Below are 20,213 nucleotides of genomic sequence, written 5' to 3'. Positions count from 1 at the left end.
TATCAATAACGGAAGCTTTGATACACCCAAATGTCTTTAATTCTGGAAATATTGTTAGATATAATGAGTTATTAACAGATAAGGGGGAACTGAAAGAGAAACAAGAATTGGAACAACAGGGAATTGAGATAGATTGGTACATGTATATGCAGATAAGATCAAGATATGAAAAAGATGCTAAACTATATGGTTTTTATATGGAAAAGACTGAACTGGATAGGATACTCATGGGAACAGAGGAAAATTTAATAATTTTTTTTCATAATTTTTTGTTGTATATTGAATTGGAAGAGGAGCAAGTAAAAGAAACGATGATAGCCTGGGGTAGAAATTTTGGTTATCCAATTGAGTTTGAAAAATGGCAACAACTATGGGAAAGGAACTATAAATTAACAATGTCTACAGCATATAAGAAAAATCAATATAAAATGTTTTTATAGATGGCATATGCCACCGGAGAAGTTAGCAAAAATGTTTAAAGATAAATCAGCTAAGTGCTGGAAATGTCATCAAACACCAGGATCTTACTACCATATGTGATGGACTTGTCCCGAAGCAAAAAATTACTGGTATAAAATTAAAATCTGGCTGGAAGAAATGATATAACAATGTATTGCATTTAAACCAGAGTTGTTCCTACTGGGTATCTTTCCAGAAAAAATTAGTAAGGAAAATGTATATTTGATTATACATGTAATAACAGCTGCAAGAATTGTGTATGCTCAAAATTTGAAATCAAGGAAAATACCGTTGGAAGAAGAAGTAATAAAAAATTTTTTAGACTGTGCAGAAATGAATAGATTAACTTTGATGATTAAAGATAAGGAGGAATCAGAATATTTTAAAACATGGAATTATTTTTATAGTTGGTTGGAAAAGAGATATAAATGACTGATACTATAATTGTGTACAAATGATGATTATAATATTGATTTAGAAATGAAATGTTAGAATGGTTTGGATGAATATGAAGATAGAAGAAACTTATGGAATATGGAAAAGAAGCCTAGAAGATAACACCGAGGTGTCACAGGGAAGGGTGGATTGATGTATTAAATGTTTGTTTGTTTGTTTAAAAAAAATTGCCCCCCATAAAAGAATATTTCTGGTTTTAAATCAATATGCTGCTTTATCATTTTTTCCAGCCACGTATGTATTTTTGACCAATATTTTTTTTGCTTTTGAGCATGTCTACCACATATGATAATATGACCTAGGTATCTGTTGGCACTTCCAGCATTTAAACATCTTTGCAAACCTTGCTGGCGCAAAATGCCATCTATAAAACATCTTATATATTTTCTTTGTATACAGTTGACATTATTAATTTATAGTTCCTATCCCACAGTTTCTGCCATTTATCTAACTCTATTGTATAGCCAGTTTTTTGCCCATACTATCATTGTCTCCTTCACTTGTTCTTCCAATTTCATGCCTAATAAGGAGCTGTATGTTTTCTTTTTTAATTTTTCTTCTGTCCCTATTAATATCTTGTCTAATTATGTTATTTCATTATAAAAGCCATATAGTTTAACATCTTTCTCATATCTAGAATGAGATATGCATATCTGCACTTGTGAATACCATGCCATATCAATCCCTTGATGATTCAATTTGTGTTTAGTTTTGAGTTCCCCCTTTTCATTCAAAATATCTTTGTACCTAACAATATTTTCCATGTTAATAACATTTGAGTGAATCAGTGCTTCCATTGGTGAAAGCCAAACTGGTATCCTCAAGTAATGTTGTTCTCTAATCTTCTCCCACACTAACAATAAATGCATTCCTAATATAATGTCTTTGAAAGTAACCATGTATTTTATTTTTCCCATGCCACAAGAAGGCATGCCAGCCCAATTGCAAATCATGCCCCTCCAAAGTCAATAGTCTTGTATGCCTCAATACAATCCATTCTTTCACCCATGTGAGTACCGCAGCCTGATAATACAATTCCCAATTTGGTAGACCAAAGCCTCTTCTATTTCTCGAATCCTGCAGCATTTTAAAGCTTATTCTTGCTTTTTTCCCTTGCCAGATATATCTTAATATTACTTTATTGAGTTCCTCAAAGTATTTTTTTTCCAATTTTATCAGAATTGTTTGAAATAGGTAGTCTTGGTAATACATTCATTTTTATTGTAGCTATTCTTCCTATCAATGATAAGTGCAGATTTTTCCATTTCTCCAAATCTGCTTTAATTTGTTGTGTCAGTTTATAATAATTATCTTCCTTAATAGTTACACATCTTGCGTCAGGTGAATCCCTAAGTATTTTACTTTCTTAGTAATCTGTATATCCATTCTCTTCATTAACTCTTTTTTCTGCATGTCTGTAAGATTTTTAAGTAATATCTTAGTTTTCTCTTTATTTATTTTCAATCCTGCCAATTTGCCATATTCCTCTTTTTTTTATTATTATTAATTTAGGCCCTGATTGATCCAAGAATTTATTCTGTAGTGTCATAGATGGGATTGCATAAGAAATTGGATCACTAAGACAACTACTGTAGTCTTACTAGATTGCCATGAGAGGGTGCTATTGGAACAGGAAAGAGAATGTTTTGAATATATTGGTTCCTGTCCAGAGTAGTCATACTGTATTTGTATAGTAAGACATGTATCGAATTAAGACATCTTATTCTTGTTCTTATTCTTGCTTGCTTGCTATTGTTTATTTACTTTTCTTAGTTTATTAATTATTAGTTAGAATCCCTTCTCTCAAGTTTTGCCTTGATTTATCTGTTCATCTAGGACTGTGTATTTATGCAACCTTCCAATTATATCTGAGTGAGACAGTTGTCTAATTCTGCTTCATTTCCAATTTGAAATACATTTTTGTATGAGTAAAGCTTATTCGATAAAAATGATTATTCAATTTGAAAAATGGTATGAATAAAGTTTACTCATTAAAAATGATTTCAAAATTATTTTTCCTACCCACAAGCAACCTAATTAGAGCGTACACTATTGTCATCTAAGTTGTCAAGGATCATTCTGTAGAGAGTTGTAATTAATATAGAAAGTACAAAGGATTCTCAGTTGTTTTGAAGAGCAGTGATTTGGAATTCACTTTGTATAAAAAATACCTCCTAGAATTTTTGTTTATTTTTGGTGTCAGAATTATGTATTGCAGGAAAAATTATACAATGGCTCTTAGTTCTTATTATAAGATATATATATGATTCTTATAACTGAATAAATACAATTCAGATATTTGGAATGCTCGTATGTGTGTAATTTGCTTTCATTATGATAGGTGATAGTATGATATAATTAAAAATAATTTATTGTTATATTATGACATCATACCTTGGATCAAGGCAGGGCTCTTTTTTTTACCTGAAGGTTTTATTGTTTAAGTTTATTGATAAGGTAATTTAGTTTTTTGTGTTTATAAATACAAAATAGATTTAATTATCAGTTGTATTGAATAGATTTCCGTAGCACAATCTGGGAGCATCAAGCAGGGGCTTTATACTCTAAAGTTTGTAATCTGGGCTTCTAGATTGTTGTGAATTAACTAATTCTAAATGCATTGCCCTGTTGATCATTTATTTTTTGGGGGGACACCTGATCCGATGTAGGTTATTACCATTGTATCCTTAAAACTGTATCCTAATCTGATTGTAGTATTTTTCAATTATATATTATTTTAACTGACCAATCCAGAAATGTTAATCCATTACCTTCCTTATTCCCAGTTATCAACAGAAATCCCTAACTTGTGCCAAACATTTTATAAGTAATATTACAGTATCAAAATTGCTGACTTGATTTTTTTTCCCTTTTAGGTGGATACTAGCCCACAAAATGGCTTCACACCAGGCATGAAATTGGAGGTTGCTATCAAACCTGGCCCTGACACTTATTGGATTGCCACAATCATTACCACTTGTGGGCAGTTATTACTTTTGCGCTATGATGGTTATGGAGAAGACCGCAAGGCTGATTTCTGGTGTGATATCATGACAGCTGATTTGCATCCACTTGGCTGGTGTGAGCAGAACAAAAAGACCCTCAAAGTGCCTGAAGGTAACTATCTTCTATGGAACAAAATGCAGGTCCTGTAAACTCACAAAATAACTGCCTATAAAGGGATTAAGATTTTGTTGTTCAGGCTTCTTCTCTAAATTTTTATATTTGTTTTTCCATGGGCATCACTTTAAATAGGTTTGCATGAATTGCTTTTACATTTACTTTTACATATTTACTATGATATCTAAGAATCAGCTGCACGTCAATCCATTTGTCTTTTTAGTATCTTGTCAATATAAGTGTTGGACTTAATAATATCATAATTATTGACAGTCTTATTTTTGGCTCATCATGATTGAGATCCTGTACCTGTTCCTACTCTAGATTTAATCATCCTTGAACTCAAGAACTCAGGTCATAAAACTCTGAAATGTACTCTTAATCCAAAAGTTGCAAACATGTTGAACCACAGATGTGGATTTGCTTTTGACCTTCCCAGGATAACTGTAACTTTAATCAAGCTGCTTATAAGATAACAAGAGTGCATATTGATTGACTTAGTTTTTCCTTTTCCTTTTTTAGGCATTAAGGATAAAATTCCCAATCAGATAGAATTCCTTCAGCAAACTCTGAAAGGAGCATGCAGTCCTCCTGCCGGTCTTCTAGAAGGGGTAGGTGTCTACACAGTAACAATTGTAGTTCAATAAAGCTTAATAATTAACAGTTTTTTTTTATTAGTGGCATGGTTTTTTTCTCTAATTTGTTTATAACTTCTGGAATATATTTAAGTAGTGGCAAACTAATAGAAGAGAGATTTTGCTGTATAGTTATAAAAGACACCGTAATTTTCAGAATAAACTTAAAATCTGGAAGTGGGTGGAATTGCATTAGAGAACTCTTTGGGGAAAGAACTTCATCAGTGGCATGGCATATCTGTTGTACAGGTAGTCCTCATTTAACAACGGTAATTGGCATCAGGATTTTCATTACCAAGCAATGCAGTCATAAAGTGTGACATCACATAACCACATTGTTTAGTGATGACAAGCCTAGCAGTCCTCATTGCTGTTGTTAAGCAAGGTTTCTGGGTTATTAAGTGAAAACCTCACGTGACTGGCACTTGTGACTTCCTGCTGGATTCTCATTAAGTCAGTGAAGAAGCTGCCAGTCGCAAGTCCCAGGCAAATCACAAGCATGCAGGCAGGTAGGTGGTGGGTAAATATTATGGAATGAGGCAGAGTTGGAGAAGGGGTGTGGTAGTATGAATGACTTGCAACATTCCCTAATGGCTTCCCCATTGATTTTGCTTATAAGAGGTTGGCAGGGGAGGTTTCAAATAATGTTCATGTGACAGCAGAATGCTGCAGTGGCAAGTACTGCACTCATTCAGTGCCATCACTAACTTCAAACAGATGCTGAGTGAATGATTATGAAGCAAACAAAGAGAACAATTACATAGAGACTGTAATGTTTATCTTGTATTTATCTTGTATTATCTCTCAAGAATATTTTATAGAAGCTCATCTTGATTTTGTTTTTGTAACTTTCAAAAACAACCTTTCCATAATTGCAAATAAACTTTCTGGTTTGTAAAATTACCTTTGCCTCTTTTTGTTCACCTTTGTATGTAATAAAAGTACTGTGATGACATAGATGTGGAAAGGGTTTCTAATACTGTTAGATTCAGTGAATCAAGAGTTTGCTTCATGAGCTCATTAATTAATCTAATTTATGGATTGGTTCAGTTCTCTGCTATTTGCTGCTTTTGGAAGCTAATGGCATCTTGTAAAAGAGTACATTAAAATTGAGAACTGGTCACCCATTAGTATTCTGGATGAGTGGGAAATAGACATACATATATATAAAAAATAATATAGTTCTATTAAGGAATATACATTTAAGCAGAAATCAATGCTATAATGTACTAGTTACTTAAAAGCAAACAGACTAAAAGCCTAGAAAGCAAAGACAATTAGAAATGGCAAATCCTTTCTTATTTCACAATAATTGTGAACCTGTTACAAGTATAACCATATTACAGATAATAATGTCATTACAAAAACATAGAATGTGTAAGACAATGAATGAAGCAAATACATAAATAATGCTACATTTTAGAATAGATGTTACAATTTAGAATAGATAAATAGGCAGATATCTTTAACATTTTTCTTTCCTTTTACTCTGCAGCTCCAACGAGGAAAAAATTCTTTGGATCTTATTGCACCAGGGTCACGACTTGAATGTCAGCACTTAAATAACTATCTAGGAGCTTGGATAGTCACTGTTCTGGAAAACATTGGTGGAAGACTCAGGCTGCGCTATGAAGGACTTGGAGATATAGAACAATATGACTTATGGATGTTCTATTTAGATCCCTTTCTCCATCCAATGGGTTGGGCAGCTCAACAAGGATACATCCTTGAACCTCCTTTAGGTACAAAATTTAATTTTCAGTCACAAACTAGCAAAGCCGACTGAAAGAAATTATCTTCTTGTCTGTAGTTTCCTGGATCTTCTTCCTTCCCTTGTTTGATGATACTTGTATACTTGTGTCAAGCTGCCTTCTTAAAATAATCCATTCTTAAAATAATCTTTATTTGTTTCAGTTGAAATGGAATTATTATTAGAGTTATTTCTTTTCAAACAAATATTTTATGCTGATGACAACTTATTATTTATATAAGGATTTAAATCTCTTTCTTATAAAATCTAAGTTTAAGAAAAAATTGGTCAAAACTAAAATAATTTTGCATTATGGTAAAATGCCTAGCCAAACTAGAAGGGAATTAGCAATAGGAAGTAAATCATCCTTACTTGACCACTCAGATCATGTTTTTGAGGAAGGTTTTCTGTGTGGCATGCTGCATATGAGGTGTTATATTCTGCTAGGTGGCTGGCCTATCAAGATCAAAACTATATATGCAAAATATATATATACATATTCCTAGATATATTGTAAGAGTGCTCTACAAACTAAAATGCATGGAGAATGAGTACATTAGAAATACCGGTCTGTGTCCTTCCATATTGTTATTTATATAGGGACATTTGTGGAATTCTGATCCCTTTATATAAGAAATTTTGATAGCTCCCAATATCTACCTAGAGATACAATAGTTTAAATCATCTGGCAAGTAGTGAAATTTTGTCTTTCTGAAAATTGTAAAGAAGAATTTAAGATTTACTGAGATAATGATAATTAGATATATTGTATTATATTGCATATGGAAGTTAAATATTCACACTAACTTGTAATTGTAATTTAAAGGTTGATTAATGGATTAACTATGTTAATATTTAGTAATTTATCAAATCAGTAGTTTGGTGTTGAGGAATTTAGTCACTTATACTATTTAGTAGTTTAGTAGTTTAATGTTTTTATATTACAATATTTATAAAGATTAGTTTTATAGTTTAGATACTGCCAAGAGCGCATTTTTTTTAAAGATAGTGTTCAACATTCATAGGGAACATAGATAAGGGAGAAATATTTGTTAGTTCATTATTTGCCATGGTGGCACAGTGGTTAGAATGCCATATTGCAGGACTAACTCACTGCTCACTCCAGGAGTTTGATTCTGACCAGCTCAAGGTTGACTCAGCCTTCCATCCTTCTGAGGTCACTCAAATGAGGATCTAGATTGTTGGGGCCAATATGCTGATTCTGTAAGAGAGGGTTGTAAAGCACTAGGAAGTAGTGTATATAGATCTGACTGCTATTGTTACATTACTATGAATGTAATACAATATATTCATTTTAAAAGTTTACTTTTAATGGGATAACAAACTTATCTTTCTTTTATTGAAGCTATTAGGCATTTGAAGACTGAGACAGAATGGCAAGAAATTCTAGCAAAAGTAAAAGAAGAGGAAGAAGAATCGTTAGTGCCCACTGATCTGTTCAAGGTATGACATTTGGCATTTACTGTATTCTTACCAAATGCTATGATTAAATCTAATATGTACAAAAAAGTAATTTCTGAGAACTAGACAAGGTAATATTTTAATTAAGCTTTTTACTTATTAGATATCAGAAACTCTAGGTAATTTAAAAATTTTAAATATACTGTATAAGATTATAGATTATTTTAGAGATTAATGAAACAGATACACTTTTGACTTCCCATCCTGCAGGAAAACCCCAAACCCAGTTTTGAAAGTTTCAAAAATATTTTGTCAATTTTTTTTAGAAATGAGTAATTCTATAATATTATGATATGTTGATTTATTTGGAAGAATGTTTCTTAGAAAAGTTTTGGTTAAAACTGTTGTGTGAAATGTTTGTACTATAAGAACAAATCATGTTGAATTATTTTTGAGAGAGCAACTGCTGGTAGCTTTAATTTGTTGGTTTCCTTATAAGTGAAAAATGTCCATATTACTTTCAGAGAAATATTAAACAAGTAGAACGTGTCTTTTATCAGTGGATAATCTTTTGCAGGTCTCATTCTCTATTATAAATAATTTTCCTCCTTGGAGACTGCCTCACTGATCTTGGCAAAAATTAAAAAAAATTTAAAACTAAAATATCAGCAACTATATAAAGCAGAAAAGAAAACTGACCCAAACAAAATAAGGGTGTTTTAAAAATAACTAATTGTGTGTGTATACATGTGTATGCACATACATACTTAGATATTAAGAAAATTTTGAGAGATGGAAACTAACGGTTTTTATTAATCATTTTTAGGACAAACCTGTTGTTGGAACTCATGCATTTTCTGTAAACATGAAGTTAGAAGCTATTAATCCAAAAGCTCCTTTTGCCATATCACCTGCTACAGTTACAAAGGTATCACAAGAATCTGGCTGCTAACCATAATTTCCTTCCTTGTTGCCAAGAAAACTATTCTCTATAATTTGCTCACACTCTAATTTAGGTCACTTTGAATGGAAGCTAATTTTGTAGGGCATTTGCAACAAGAACATGTCTCAGTATTTGTTCCTAAATACCTGATTTTAATTCTGAACTTCAGATCCAAGAAATATGAAATGAAAAGATATTATGGAAGAGGCAGAGCTCAGTTTCTATATAAATCAGCAACTATGAAAGCTCCTTTAATCTGGGATTGAATTGCAAGAAGCTAGACTCACAGGCAGTTTTAAGAACTTCATTGCTTAAAATTAAGCATTGACAGTTATCTTTACAAGAATTTTATGTGGTTCCAGAAGTATACAAATATGCATTTTTCTTTCATTGCGCTAACATTTATCAATTGCTGTTGTGAATCAGTATTAATACTGAAATAATTTGGTTTTTTTTCCCCCTCCTATACAGCTACTTGTTGGATTCTTAATTTTCAAAAACTGGAGTTAAACTATTTATGATACATTTCTTTGCGCCTAAAATCTTAGGCACAATGGGATGAAAAATAATATTAATAAAAAAAATAAGAGAAAATTTCTAATGTGATTTTCCTCAGTTGATACTGAAATAATAAGAGAACAATAATTTTAGCATCTGGGTTTTTTTTCCATTTTGTGAATCAATTTGGCTTATGAGATCTAGTAAGTGAATTGTATTTTTAAAAGGCTTGAGTTTTACTCCTAGTGATTGCATGCACATGTCTGTGACGTTTTCTTCTCAGTAGTCCAGAAAAAGTTTTTCACTGCCTTCTTTTAGAATGTCTTTTGATTTCCCAATGTACTCTACAGTAGCATTCCCTGATAGTTTCTCATCAAAATACTACATCGGTCTGACTTTATTTACATCCTGAGCCCTAAAGATGCATGTGGAAAAGCTAGCTATCAAACATTTTCAGAAGAATGCTGTCGATATAATTTACTTGGACTTCAGTAAGGCATTTGATAAAGTAGACCATAATCTACTACTAGATAAAGTAGAAAAATGTGTGTTAGACAGCATCACCACCAGATGGATTCGTAACTGGCTGACCAACCGCACTCAACGTGTAGTCCTCAATGGAACTGCATCTACATGGAGGGAAGTAAGCAGTGGAGTACCCCAAGGCTCTGTTTTAGGTCCAATACTGAAATGTAGTGGGTTCCAATGAGCCAGGCAACTCCAAGTGACTTCAACTCTTCTTTTATTCCATAATTAAAAGCAAGTAAAAAAGACTAGAACAAGCTTACATAGCGAGGAACAGACCGAGAATATATATTCTTTGGGCTTCCGCTGCAGGCTGGCCACTGGGTGGAGTAATTGGCCAACAAAGCTGATTGGACCTAAAGCCCCGTCCAGCCCATGATCCTAAGCCCCGGCCACCTGTTGATAGAATCAGGAAATCACCGGCTGGGGCCGTTGCAACCTGAAAGCACAGCCAAGCTGATCCCGAGACACAACAAATATTCTTCAGCATCTTCATCAATGACTTGGACGAGGAGATAGATAGGGAACTCATCAAATTTGCAACACTCCAGAAGATATGCTTAAGATACAGAAGAATCTTGACAGACTTGAACATTGGGTGCTATCTAACAAAATGAAATTCAATGGAGAAAAAGTAAGGTTCTACATTTAGGGAAGAAAAACAAAATGCACAGGTACTGTATATGTGGTACCTCGCTCAATAGTAGTAACTGTGAGAGGGATCTTGGAGTCCTAGTGGACAGCCATTTAAATATGAGCCAGCAGTGTGCAGCAGCTGTCAAAAAAGCCAGCAGAGTTTTAGGCTGCATAAACAGAGGGATAGAATCAAGATCACGTGAAGTGTTAATACCACTTTATAATGCCTTGGTAAGGCCAAGAGGGAGTCAAGCTATTCTCCAAAGCACCTGAGGGTAGGACAAAAAAGCAATGGGTGGAAACTAATGAAGGAAAGAAGCAACTTAGAACTAAGGAGAAATTTCCTGACAGTTAGAACAATTAATCAGTGGAACAACTTGCCTCCAGAAGTTGTGAATGCTCCAACCCTGGAAGTTTTTAAGAAGATGTTGGATAACCATTTGTCTGAAGTGGTGTAGGGTTTCCTGCCTAGGCAGGGGATTGGACTAGAAGACCTCCAAGGTCCCTTCAACTCTGTTATTCTGTTCTGTTCTGTTCTGTTCTATTCTATTCTATTCTATTCTATTCTATTCTATTCTATTCTATTCTATTCTATTCTATTCTATTCTATTCTATTCTATTCTATTCTATTCTATTCTATTCTATTCTATTCTATTCTTATTTTTATCCTCATTTCCTCAGGTGGATATTCTGGATCATTTAAAGATTGGAGGGCCCTGACATTGTCATTCTCTTATCATTTGAAGACTTGAGTTAAACTTCTTGTCCTATTTTGTCATTTAATTTTTTTTTATTATTTATATGCCGCCCTTCTCCAGAGACTCAGGGTGGCTTACAATGCGTTAAGCAATAGCCTTCATACTTTTGTATATTTATACAAAGTCAGCTTATTGCCCCCACAAACTGGGTCCTCAATTTACCTACCTTAGAAAGGATGGAAGGCTGAGTCAACCTTAAGCCTGGTGAGATTCAAATTTACAGTAATTGCAGACAGCTGGTGTTAATCACAGTGCTATCAGTCTGCTGAGCCACCAGGCCCTTTCAGACATAACATTTTATATTCTTTCTGACTATTTCTTTTTTCCTTCAGTGCTTTCTTATAAACTGTAAGATGTTTTTTAGGCCTGAGATGTGCAATCTTTCTGGGGCCAACAACCGCACTTGTTTCCACAGGATATTAAACCCCATTATAGCAGGAGCAGGGAAAGCTATACTTGGTGTAGTTTAATTAAAATTTCAAATTAAGCTAACATTTCCTATGTTCTTCAGTCATATTCAGTGACAACATCTGAGGTTCAAGGGGTTATACCCAAGACTTCGTCAAATGTCACCTTTTATTTTAAGATAGCTAATATTTAATACAATTTGTTAAAATCGTCCCAGCAAGGGACAAAACTATAAAAATACATAAAATAGACAGGAAATATCTTAACAAATATAGTCTTGGAACTTGATTGTGAAACTACATATAATTTCTATTTTTATATTATCAAAGTAATTTCTCTATTTTTGCAGGTATTGGATGATAAATATTTCTTGGTAGAAATAGATGATTTGAGACCAGATTGTACCACAAGTCAGCCTTTTATTTGTCATGTCAGCAGTGCTGGACTTTTTCCTGTGCAGTGGAGTCTGAAAAATGGCTTACATCTCAACCCTCCACCTGGTGTGTATATATAATCTACCTCCATTCATATCAGTCTTCTAGATGCATTTAAATTTGTGGTATAATTTAATTTTGTTTATTGAGCTGTTTTGGAGATGGATAATTTTGTAGGGTAATTCAATTGTAGTCTAGACCTAGGGAAGAATTTTCTGAAATCTGGAATTATTTTTATTTTTTTAAAAAAAAATTACGCTCATGTTTAAGGAAGTCAGTGTGATATACAGGTAGTCCTCAATTTACAACAGTTCATTTAGTGACCATTCAAAGTTACAATAGCATTGAAAAAAGTGATTTATGAGTGTTTTTCACATTTACGATGGTTGCAGGCTCCTCGTGGTCATGAAACCAAAATTTGGATGCTTGGCAACTGATTCATATTTATGATAGTTGCAGTATCCCAGGGTCGAGGACTACCTGTATTAGAATATTAGATGAGGATTGTACAAACTCAGGGTCAAAGAACTATGAATATTAGTAGGTAACGCTGATCATCATCAACTTAATCTCACATATTTTACATTATTAAAGAGCCAGATGCGGAAGAAGTGGAAGATAACCCAACATTTTAAAGAAGGAATAAGATTAAAATGCTGTAAAGTTATTTTTTTCCTTGTTCACAGGTTATCCAGGACAAGATTTTGACTGGGCAGATTATCTCAAGCAATGCGGAGCTGAGGCCGCTCCCCAAAGCTGTTTTCCTCTGGTAAGCATTTAAGAAAGTAATGTGAATGGTTTTATTTACTGATGCATATTTTATTCCTAAAGTCCATTAGCCACAGCACATACTAATAAAATCCTTGCTTTGTTCTTAGAATGTGACTGAAGTTTAAACTATGAAATCTAAACATATACTTGTAGCAAATAATATTCATTGTATTCTTCCAGAATTTATAGTGTAGCTTATATAACAGTGTCCTTTTGTGTCTTTGGCTACAAATGCTGCTGATACAGTAAGATGTTTCTTTGCATATGCAATTTAAGCTGCAAATTAGGATTTGTGATGATGGAATGCTCCTTTGTAAATTAAAAAAAATCTTCATCTAGAGAGTTAGCAAGGTTTAGCTAACAAAATTAGCTAACAATTTCCAATCGATATTGTCCAAATATCGTTGTACTAAAATATAATGTAGATTTTCTACAGCAACAACAACATAATAAAAAGGTTAAAAATGCCAAAACAAGTCTAAATACCTGGCTGACTGTGCAACCAATCATCATAATAATGCTTTTTAAAAAGGTTGGTAGATTGCTTAACTGGGATTCTTCAGTTTAGCACCCAGCATTTTAGGTTTAGGGATTTCTTTTTATTTAGAGAACCCAACAAGCTAAGGTAGGAGTAAAAATGGGTGTATATTTGCAAGTGTGTATTTATGAAGGGAAAGCCTTCATAAATACACCTGAAAATTCTTAAGACTTGAAAATTGTAGAAAGGCATCCTACATTGAGGGACAGCATTATCTAAGGCAGGAGGGGAGGAGGAAAGTGTGATTATAAATGAGCATTACAGGCAATTGTTTGCATTTAGATTTTGGGCAGATCAATACTTCTGGGTTGAAGTGTAGAGTAGAACTTTTTCAGCTGTTTTGAGATAACCAAGTCTTCCTTCAGCCATAAAGCAAGTTTCCAACTACCGGTACATATATCTTTCTTGCCTTATTTAATTTTGTGTAATGCAAGGTCTGAGTTTGAAGCCAATGACCTTGTGCATTTTATTCAAGATGTAAGTAATTACTTGGGTTGTTCAGATGAAACCTCATGTGTTTCTAAAAGGTTTCACACTCGCAAAGTATGAACCATCTGTTCTGTTGGTGTCTTCCAAGTGTCCGCTTTACTGCTAAAATTATTTTGAACTATTTTTTCATTAGTATTTTAATGTGAGGCTCTGAAAATACATAATAAACCATGTATCTTGTGTTTTGCTTGTGTTAGTTAAATTCTGAGCATGGTTTTAAGGAGAACATGAAACTTGAGGCTGTGAATTCAGAAAACCCAGAAGAAATCTGTGTGGCAACTATTACAAAGGTGAAGGATTCCTATCTCTGGCTACAGCTGGAAAGTAAGTTTTCTTTCAGAGAAGAGAGAGAGATGTTTTAACTTGATTTGCCATTTCACAGGTCACATTTACAGAAGTAAATGAGTGTCATAAACAATACACAGCAAACTATTTTCCTTCAGGAAATGTTTTGAAATAGCTGCATTTAATTTTTCTGTATTTCTTTTTACCACTCCTAATAATTAAAAACGTTTTTAAAAAAGATACTTCTAGCCTGACAGAGCTAATTGATAAAATTAGAGACAGTTCACAAGTGCAGAAGAATGAAGAACGTACCAATTCATAAGAAGTATTACAGCTGGTTAGCCCTGTAAGATGGTGGTGATATAATGGTGGCAGTGATGATAATTGGGCTTACAAACATTATGATCATTATTATTATACAGGTTCTAAAATCCCAGTCCCTGAATTCATAGTGAGCGTGGAATCTATGAATATATTTCCAGTTGGTTGGTGTGAAACTAATGGATACCAGCTTAGACCTCCTCGCAGAGTAGTAGGTATGAATATTATTTAGATTTTTTTATCCCGCCTTTATTATTTTATTACTTTATTACTCAACATGGCAAGCATACATAATATTCCTTCCTCCTCCTGTTTTCAAGAATCCTGTGAAATGGGTTGGGCTGTGAGAAAGTGACTGACCCAAAATCACCCAGGTGGCTTTCATAGCTAAGGCAAGACTAGGACTAATGGTCTCCTGATTTCTAGGCCAGCACTTGAACCACTGCAGCAAACTGGTGCATACTGTTTTAGACAAGGGGATATATACTTCGAAGTATTTTTATGTGCTTTTGTTAAACATGATAAAAAGATACACACCTTGGGTTGCAACATATAAACATGCTTGTAAAGATCATAAGAGACGTAAAATTAGTGGTTTTATTTAATTCTAAGATGCCTGAGAATTAGTACCATGTTTCCCCGAAAATAAGACCTGGTCTTACATTTTGGGGGGCCCCAAAAGATGCATTAGGGCTTATTTTTGGGGCATCATGGGCAAGCCATGAGACGGTGGGACAGATTGATACCTGATTTAATGGAGGCAGGCGATTCCGAAGTGCGAAGAATCCCCCCGTGCTGCCACACGTTGGAATCGCCTGCCTCCATTAAATCGGGTGTTAATCTGTCCCACTGTCTATCAGCTTGCCCGTGGCAGTGATGGGGCAGAAGACCACATGGTGCATTGGGATCGCTTGCCCTTCCCCTGTGCCTCTGCCTGCTGCCAGTGCTGCCGCGTGTCTACAATCACTTGCCTCCCCTCGCCCCTTTGCTTGGAGGGCTGGGCCAGTGGCCACAAGCAGTGGGACTGACCGCTGCGCGGGCTGTGACTGCTGCAGTACACTGTCTGCCCAAATGCGCTCTCCGCCTCTTGTGCTGGCCATGCCCACCCATCCACCCCTGGCTGATGAAGATCTTCACTGGGGCTTATTTTGGGGGTAAAGGTTATATTAGGAACACACTAAAAAATCAGGCTAAGACTTATTTTCTGGTTGGGTCTTATTTTCGTGGAAACACGGTAGCAAGGTAAAGATAAGTGTTTAGAGCTGAGGTCACTGTGGGTATTGCGACAGCATGTGTTGTTGCACTTGCAAAACTGATGCCATGAAGTTGTGAAATATGACTGTTTATCAAATTGAAAGTTAATTCCCCCTTTCTACCACTTGTCCTCTTAGCCATGCTATCGAATTTCTTGTGAGCTCCAAAGTCATCCCTAACAAATGATTTGATGTTCCAATTCATTGTTTTTTAAATTAAAAACTCCTGTTAAAACTAATTTGGGGCCTGAGGCCCTATACCTGCTTTAGAGGATATTTGCTAAAATAAGTGCATTATATGGAAGACTTCATTATTTTTAGGAACTGAATTAGAGAAGTGCCCATTTGTAAATCAAAAAGAATAAAATCATCATTTCCATATTGATGTTTTGTTACTAGGTTACAATTCATTGTGATTATGGGATTATTATGTAAAAAGCTGCAGTTGCTTTGGATCATCATAGGATATATTTTACAGTGTTTATATTAGATTAATAATCAGCATGTTTCATTTTGATTTACAGTGAATAAGGAAAAGAAAATTGCAGTTGTTCAACCAGAGAAACAGTAAGCATTAAACTTAATGTTTATAATGAACAATGATTTGATTTTCAGAATATTAAATACAAGGGCAGGTAACTAGAGCTGGGCATTTTGAAGCCCTTTTTCAACAGTGCCTCTTTCTGTCCTTTTGTATGTTTTTACATTGTGGTACTTTTTATAATATATTTTAATTGATTTATCTACCACTGCATGTTTTTCTAACCATACTGATGCCAAAATATATATGGCTGGGTCTGAGAATTATGATTATTGGCTAGTCTAGAGCTATAATACAATTTAAACAGGAATACCTAAGCTTTATATGCAATTGTATAGTTAGTTTAAAGGAAAAATGTGTTGGTTGTAATTATTTTTAATTTTATTTTAATTTTGTTTGGTACCCAGTGTCACTTGCTGAATTGGGTGGTTATACAAATTGAATGAATGGATGGATGAATTTATTTTCTTCACATGGCAAGAAGAGAATGATGGCCTGTTTTTTTAAAACTCGTAGATTGTTGGGGTTCCTTCTCATAATAGGCACCATAACTCTGGTTTCCTATTGCATCTGAATGAAATATTCAAAATTGAAAATTTGAATATTATTTCCACTTGCCTCAGTCCCAGTAATTTTATTTTTCCCTTTCCCTTTCCTTCCCCTTTCCAGTACTTTCATCTCCAAATCTTTTCTTCTTCTTCTTCTTCTTTAAGTTTGAAATATGTATCTGAGTAGAAGTGATTCACACATGAAAATGAGATTTGCTGTATGTCAATGGGGGTTAATGTTATGAACAGCATACATTAATTTATCAGCAATTCATTTAATTGGTGGTTGAGAATGGAGATTGTCCTGAGCCTGCCCTATTTTGTTGTACATCTTCTGGGAAGAATACATTTTATATTTGTTTATTTATATGTATGTATTTATTTATTTATTTATTTATTTAGAACATTTATATGGCTTCCCAAGTCACTCATAATGACTCTGGGCAGTTTACAAAAATAAAAATTTAATTACAAAAACCAATAAACTCCCTCAACCCAGAAACTGAGCATACATGAATGCATATATGCCCACACCTGTTTAGCAAATTAATGATACATGTCCAGGATTAGTTTTACTAGAGTTCATAGTCTCTTGTCAATTTGGGGTGGGGTGGAGCTCTTTTAAATATAGGGGTTTCTTTAGGCAGAGATTTGTCCTCCGAGTTTGCTGGTTGACTCTCAGATGTTTCAATACTAAACTAGCAGGGTTTTGGGTGAAGTGTTTTGTTTATTTATATAGGTACTGAGTGGTCATTTGGTCTTGTGATTGGTTGAATCACAAGACTGGTTGCTGTGAGGCATGAAATTTAATGTGTTTGTTGATGGATAAACTCATATGCCTGATGGGTTTTGGCATGGCCAATGACTTCAGCTTCATCCCAGTCAAACCGCTGTTGTTTGTTAGCGGTTGATCAAGGACTTTGGGTCATGCTGTTTGATAGCCAACTGGTGTTCATGGATTCTGGTTTTTTAACTGTTGTCCTGTCTGCCAGGTAGAACTGATTACAATTGTTGCAACTGATTCTGTATATTATGTTGGTGCTGTCTTCCTTCCATGTTCTCTCTTAGATCTTTCTAAGTTCCTTTCTCAGTGTGAATGTGGGCTTGTGGGTTACTGCTATTCCTAGAGGTTGCAATAGCTTGGCAGCCACTTCTGATATGCCATTGATGTATTGCAGGATTGTCTTCCTTTTAGATAGGATTGGCTTTCTCTTTAGTGATAAATACTTTAAGTAATGTTTCTTCTCCATATCTTGGGGGTAATGGCTCATTGGTTTCCATCTTTGTCCCTCCCCCTCCTTTTCAGGACTGTAATACTTCAGAAAGGGTAAGAGAATTGCTCAGTGTCCACTTATTCATAATACATAATTATTCTTGAGGCATATCTATATTTCTGGTCATCTTATTTTCTGCTTACATTAAAAAAATAATGAAATGTGTCCTTATTCTCAAGTCTTACATCATATTTGCTTTAAAAAAACAACATGGTACAAAGCTTTGCAAAATTCAAATTTTAATCTTCCATTCCTGTTCCCCCCACCCCCCTACTTTTTTTTCAGAATATTATCTTCAAGAACTGTCAGTGAAGGATTAAAGACCCAGGAACTGAACTCAACTGACACTAGTAAGAAAGCAATGTATACATATTAGATAATAAGACTGCAACGATATCTGTATGCTTTATTTATATTTATGGAAAGTGATAGCTCTGAAGTAATTATAAAGATTTGTCATTGACTTAGATTTTTTGAACTATTCAGTGGGCATGAGACTTTTCTGAACAAACATTTCTTGCATGCATTTTAAAACATTTTAGTTTTACCATGAGGGACTGTCACTCCTTTACAGATAACTCTGGCAACTCTATAAACCAAAGTCCACTTGAGAGAGTAAAATTCCATATGTACCAGATGGTGAAATTTAATCATTTGCTAAATTGTTTAATGAATGAATGTTGAATAATTACATCCATTTCTGAAATATATAAACCAATCTGTTGACACTCTCTGAAACCTTATTTGCACGGTTTGCAATGCCTTGCAAAAGGTATAGTTTGAGGCACTATCTTTACACAAGTAGAAGCTGTGTTCATTCTGGAATTTAATTGTATTTTTTTTAACGCAGAGGGATTACATCTGGGTGCGCTTCAAGGTGTTGGTAACCACCTTTAAAGCGCTCCATGGCTTAGGGCCGGGGTATCTGCGAGACCGCCTTCTGCCGCCAATAGCCTCCCACCGACCGGTTCGCTCGCACAGAGAGGGCCTCCTCAGGGTGCCGTCGGCCAGACAGTGTCGGCTGGCGACCCCCAGGGGGAGAGCCTTCTCTGTTGCAGCACCCGCCCTCTGGAATGATCTACCCCCTGAGATACGCACGATATCAGACCTCCAGACTTTTCGTCGGGCCCTGAAAACACACCTATTCCATCTAGCCGGGCTGGCTTGATCCCATCCTCTCAGTTTTAATTGAATTCGGTTTTAATTGGGTGGTTTTTAATATCTTGGGCCGAAATTATTTAATTGTTTTTAAATTGTTTTTAAATTTTATATGCAATGTTTTATTTTGGCTGTACACCTCCCTGAGTCCCGCAGGAGAAGGGCGGTATAGAAATAAAATAAAATAAATAAATAAATAAAATACATCAATATAATCTCATTTTTATCTATGCCATTTATAAACCACATGACATGGCTTTAAGAGAAGTAATTATTATCCCAAGGATAGCTATAATGTAAGATTAGTTAACTTCAATGATCTCACATCACCGAGGTGCTTGCTGATTTACTTTGCTGTATTGAGCAATAAAGTAATTATAAGTACAGTATTATTTAATCCTTAATCAGTATAATATTGGAAAATCCTGTTTTTGAGACAACTATCCGTTACAGGATTATTAAGCAATGTTTTTTATTAGACAGATCTTTCTTGCATCTATTAGCTTTTGTTTGGTTTTGAAGTGCAGTCATGGAGTCATTCCAGCCTCAGCATGTCTAATTAATATAAAAACTACAGTTACTGTTCCCTTTATTCTAAGTGGACAGTAATGTATTATAAGATTCCATATAGCAGTCATGTTTGCACTCTACTTAAAACTGATTTTACGAATACCAAGGCTTGTGCTGTCCTATTGCAAAAGTTCAAGGTTAATAGTAAATGAAAGTAAGGATGAAGACAGTAATAGATCAGTCTGAAAATAACAAACACCAATACTTTTCATTCTAGAGAACTGTAGTAAGTCCCAAATGTAACCCAAATGTACTTACAGAATGTGTTGGAATTGAGTTTTTATCATTTCTGAGAAAAGGCTTCTGCAATTGAATTGGAATATGAAAAGGAAGTTGGCATCCTTTAGTGCCTCACCCACAAGGTGTGAAGCCTCACCTAACATTTCAGGAACTTTCTTATAAACAAGTTTTAGTTGTTCAG

The 20,213-nt window shown here is 34.5% G+C and overlaps 1 protein-coding gene across 2 annotated transcripts in view; it reads left to right on the top strand.

Annotated features, from left to right (window-relative positions):
• SFMBT1 (Scm like with four mbt domains 1) overlaps window positions 1-20,213 on the top strand; it is a 129,687-nt gene that overhangs the window by 93,186 nt on the left and 16,288 nt on the right. For both annotated transcript variants that reach the window (XM_034438894.3, XM_034438903.3), the window contains exons 4-14: window positions 3,792-4,032; window positions 4,558-4,646; window positions 6,166-6,412; window positions 7,787-7,884; window positions 8,669-8,770; window positions 11,960-12,110; window positions 12,731-12,813; window positions 14,040-14,166; window positions 14,550-14,663; window positions 16,226-16,268; window positions 18,350-18,414. In XM_034438894.3, coding sequence (XP_034294785.1) covers window positions 3,792-4,032; window positions 4,558-4,646; window positions 6,166-6,412; window positions 7,787-7,884; window positions 8,669-8,770; window positions 11,960-12,110; window positions 12,731-12,813; window positions 14,040-14,166; window positions 14,550-14,663; window positions 16,226-16,268; window positions 18,350-18,414 — 1,360 coding nt within the window. The remainder of the gene's footprint in view (window positions 1-3,791; window positions 4,033-4,557; window positions 4,647-6,165; window positions 6,413-7,786; window positions 7,885-8,668; window positions 8,771-11,959; window positions 12,111-12,730; window positions 12,814-14,039; window positions 14,167-14,549; window positions 14,664-16,225; window positions 16,269-18,349; window positions 18,415-20,213) is intronic.

The sequence above is a fragment of the Pantherophis guttatus genome, chromosome 2, assembly GCF_059756535.1.
Source record: "Pantherophis guttatus breed Tessera chromosome 2, ASM5975653v1, whole genome shotgun sequence".
NCBI lineage: Eukaryota > Metazoa > Chordata > Lepidosauria > Squamata > Colubridae > Pantherophis > Pantherophis guttatus.
The sequence above is the reverse complement of the archived record's forward strand: the minus strand, read 5'-3'. Positions and strand labels throughout refer to the sequence as shown.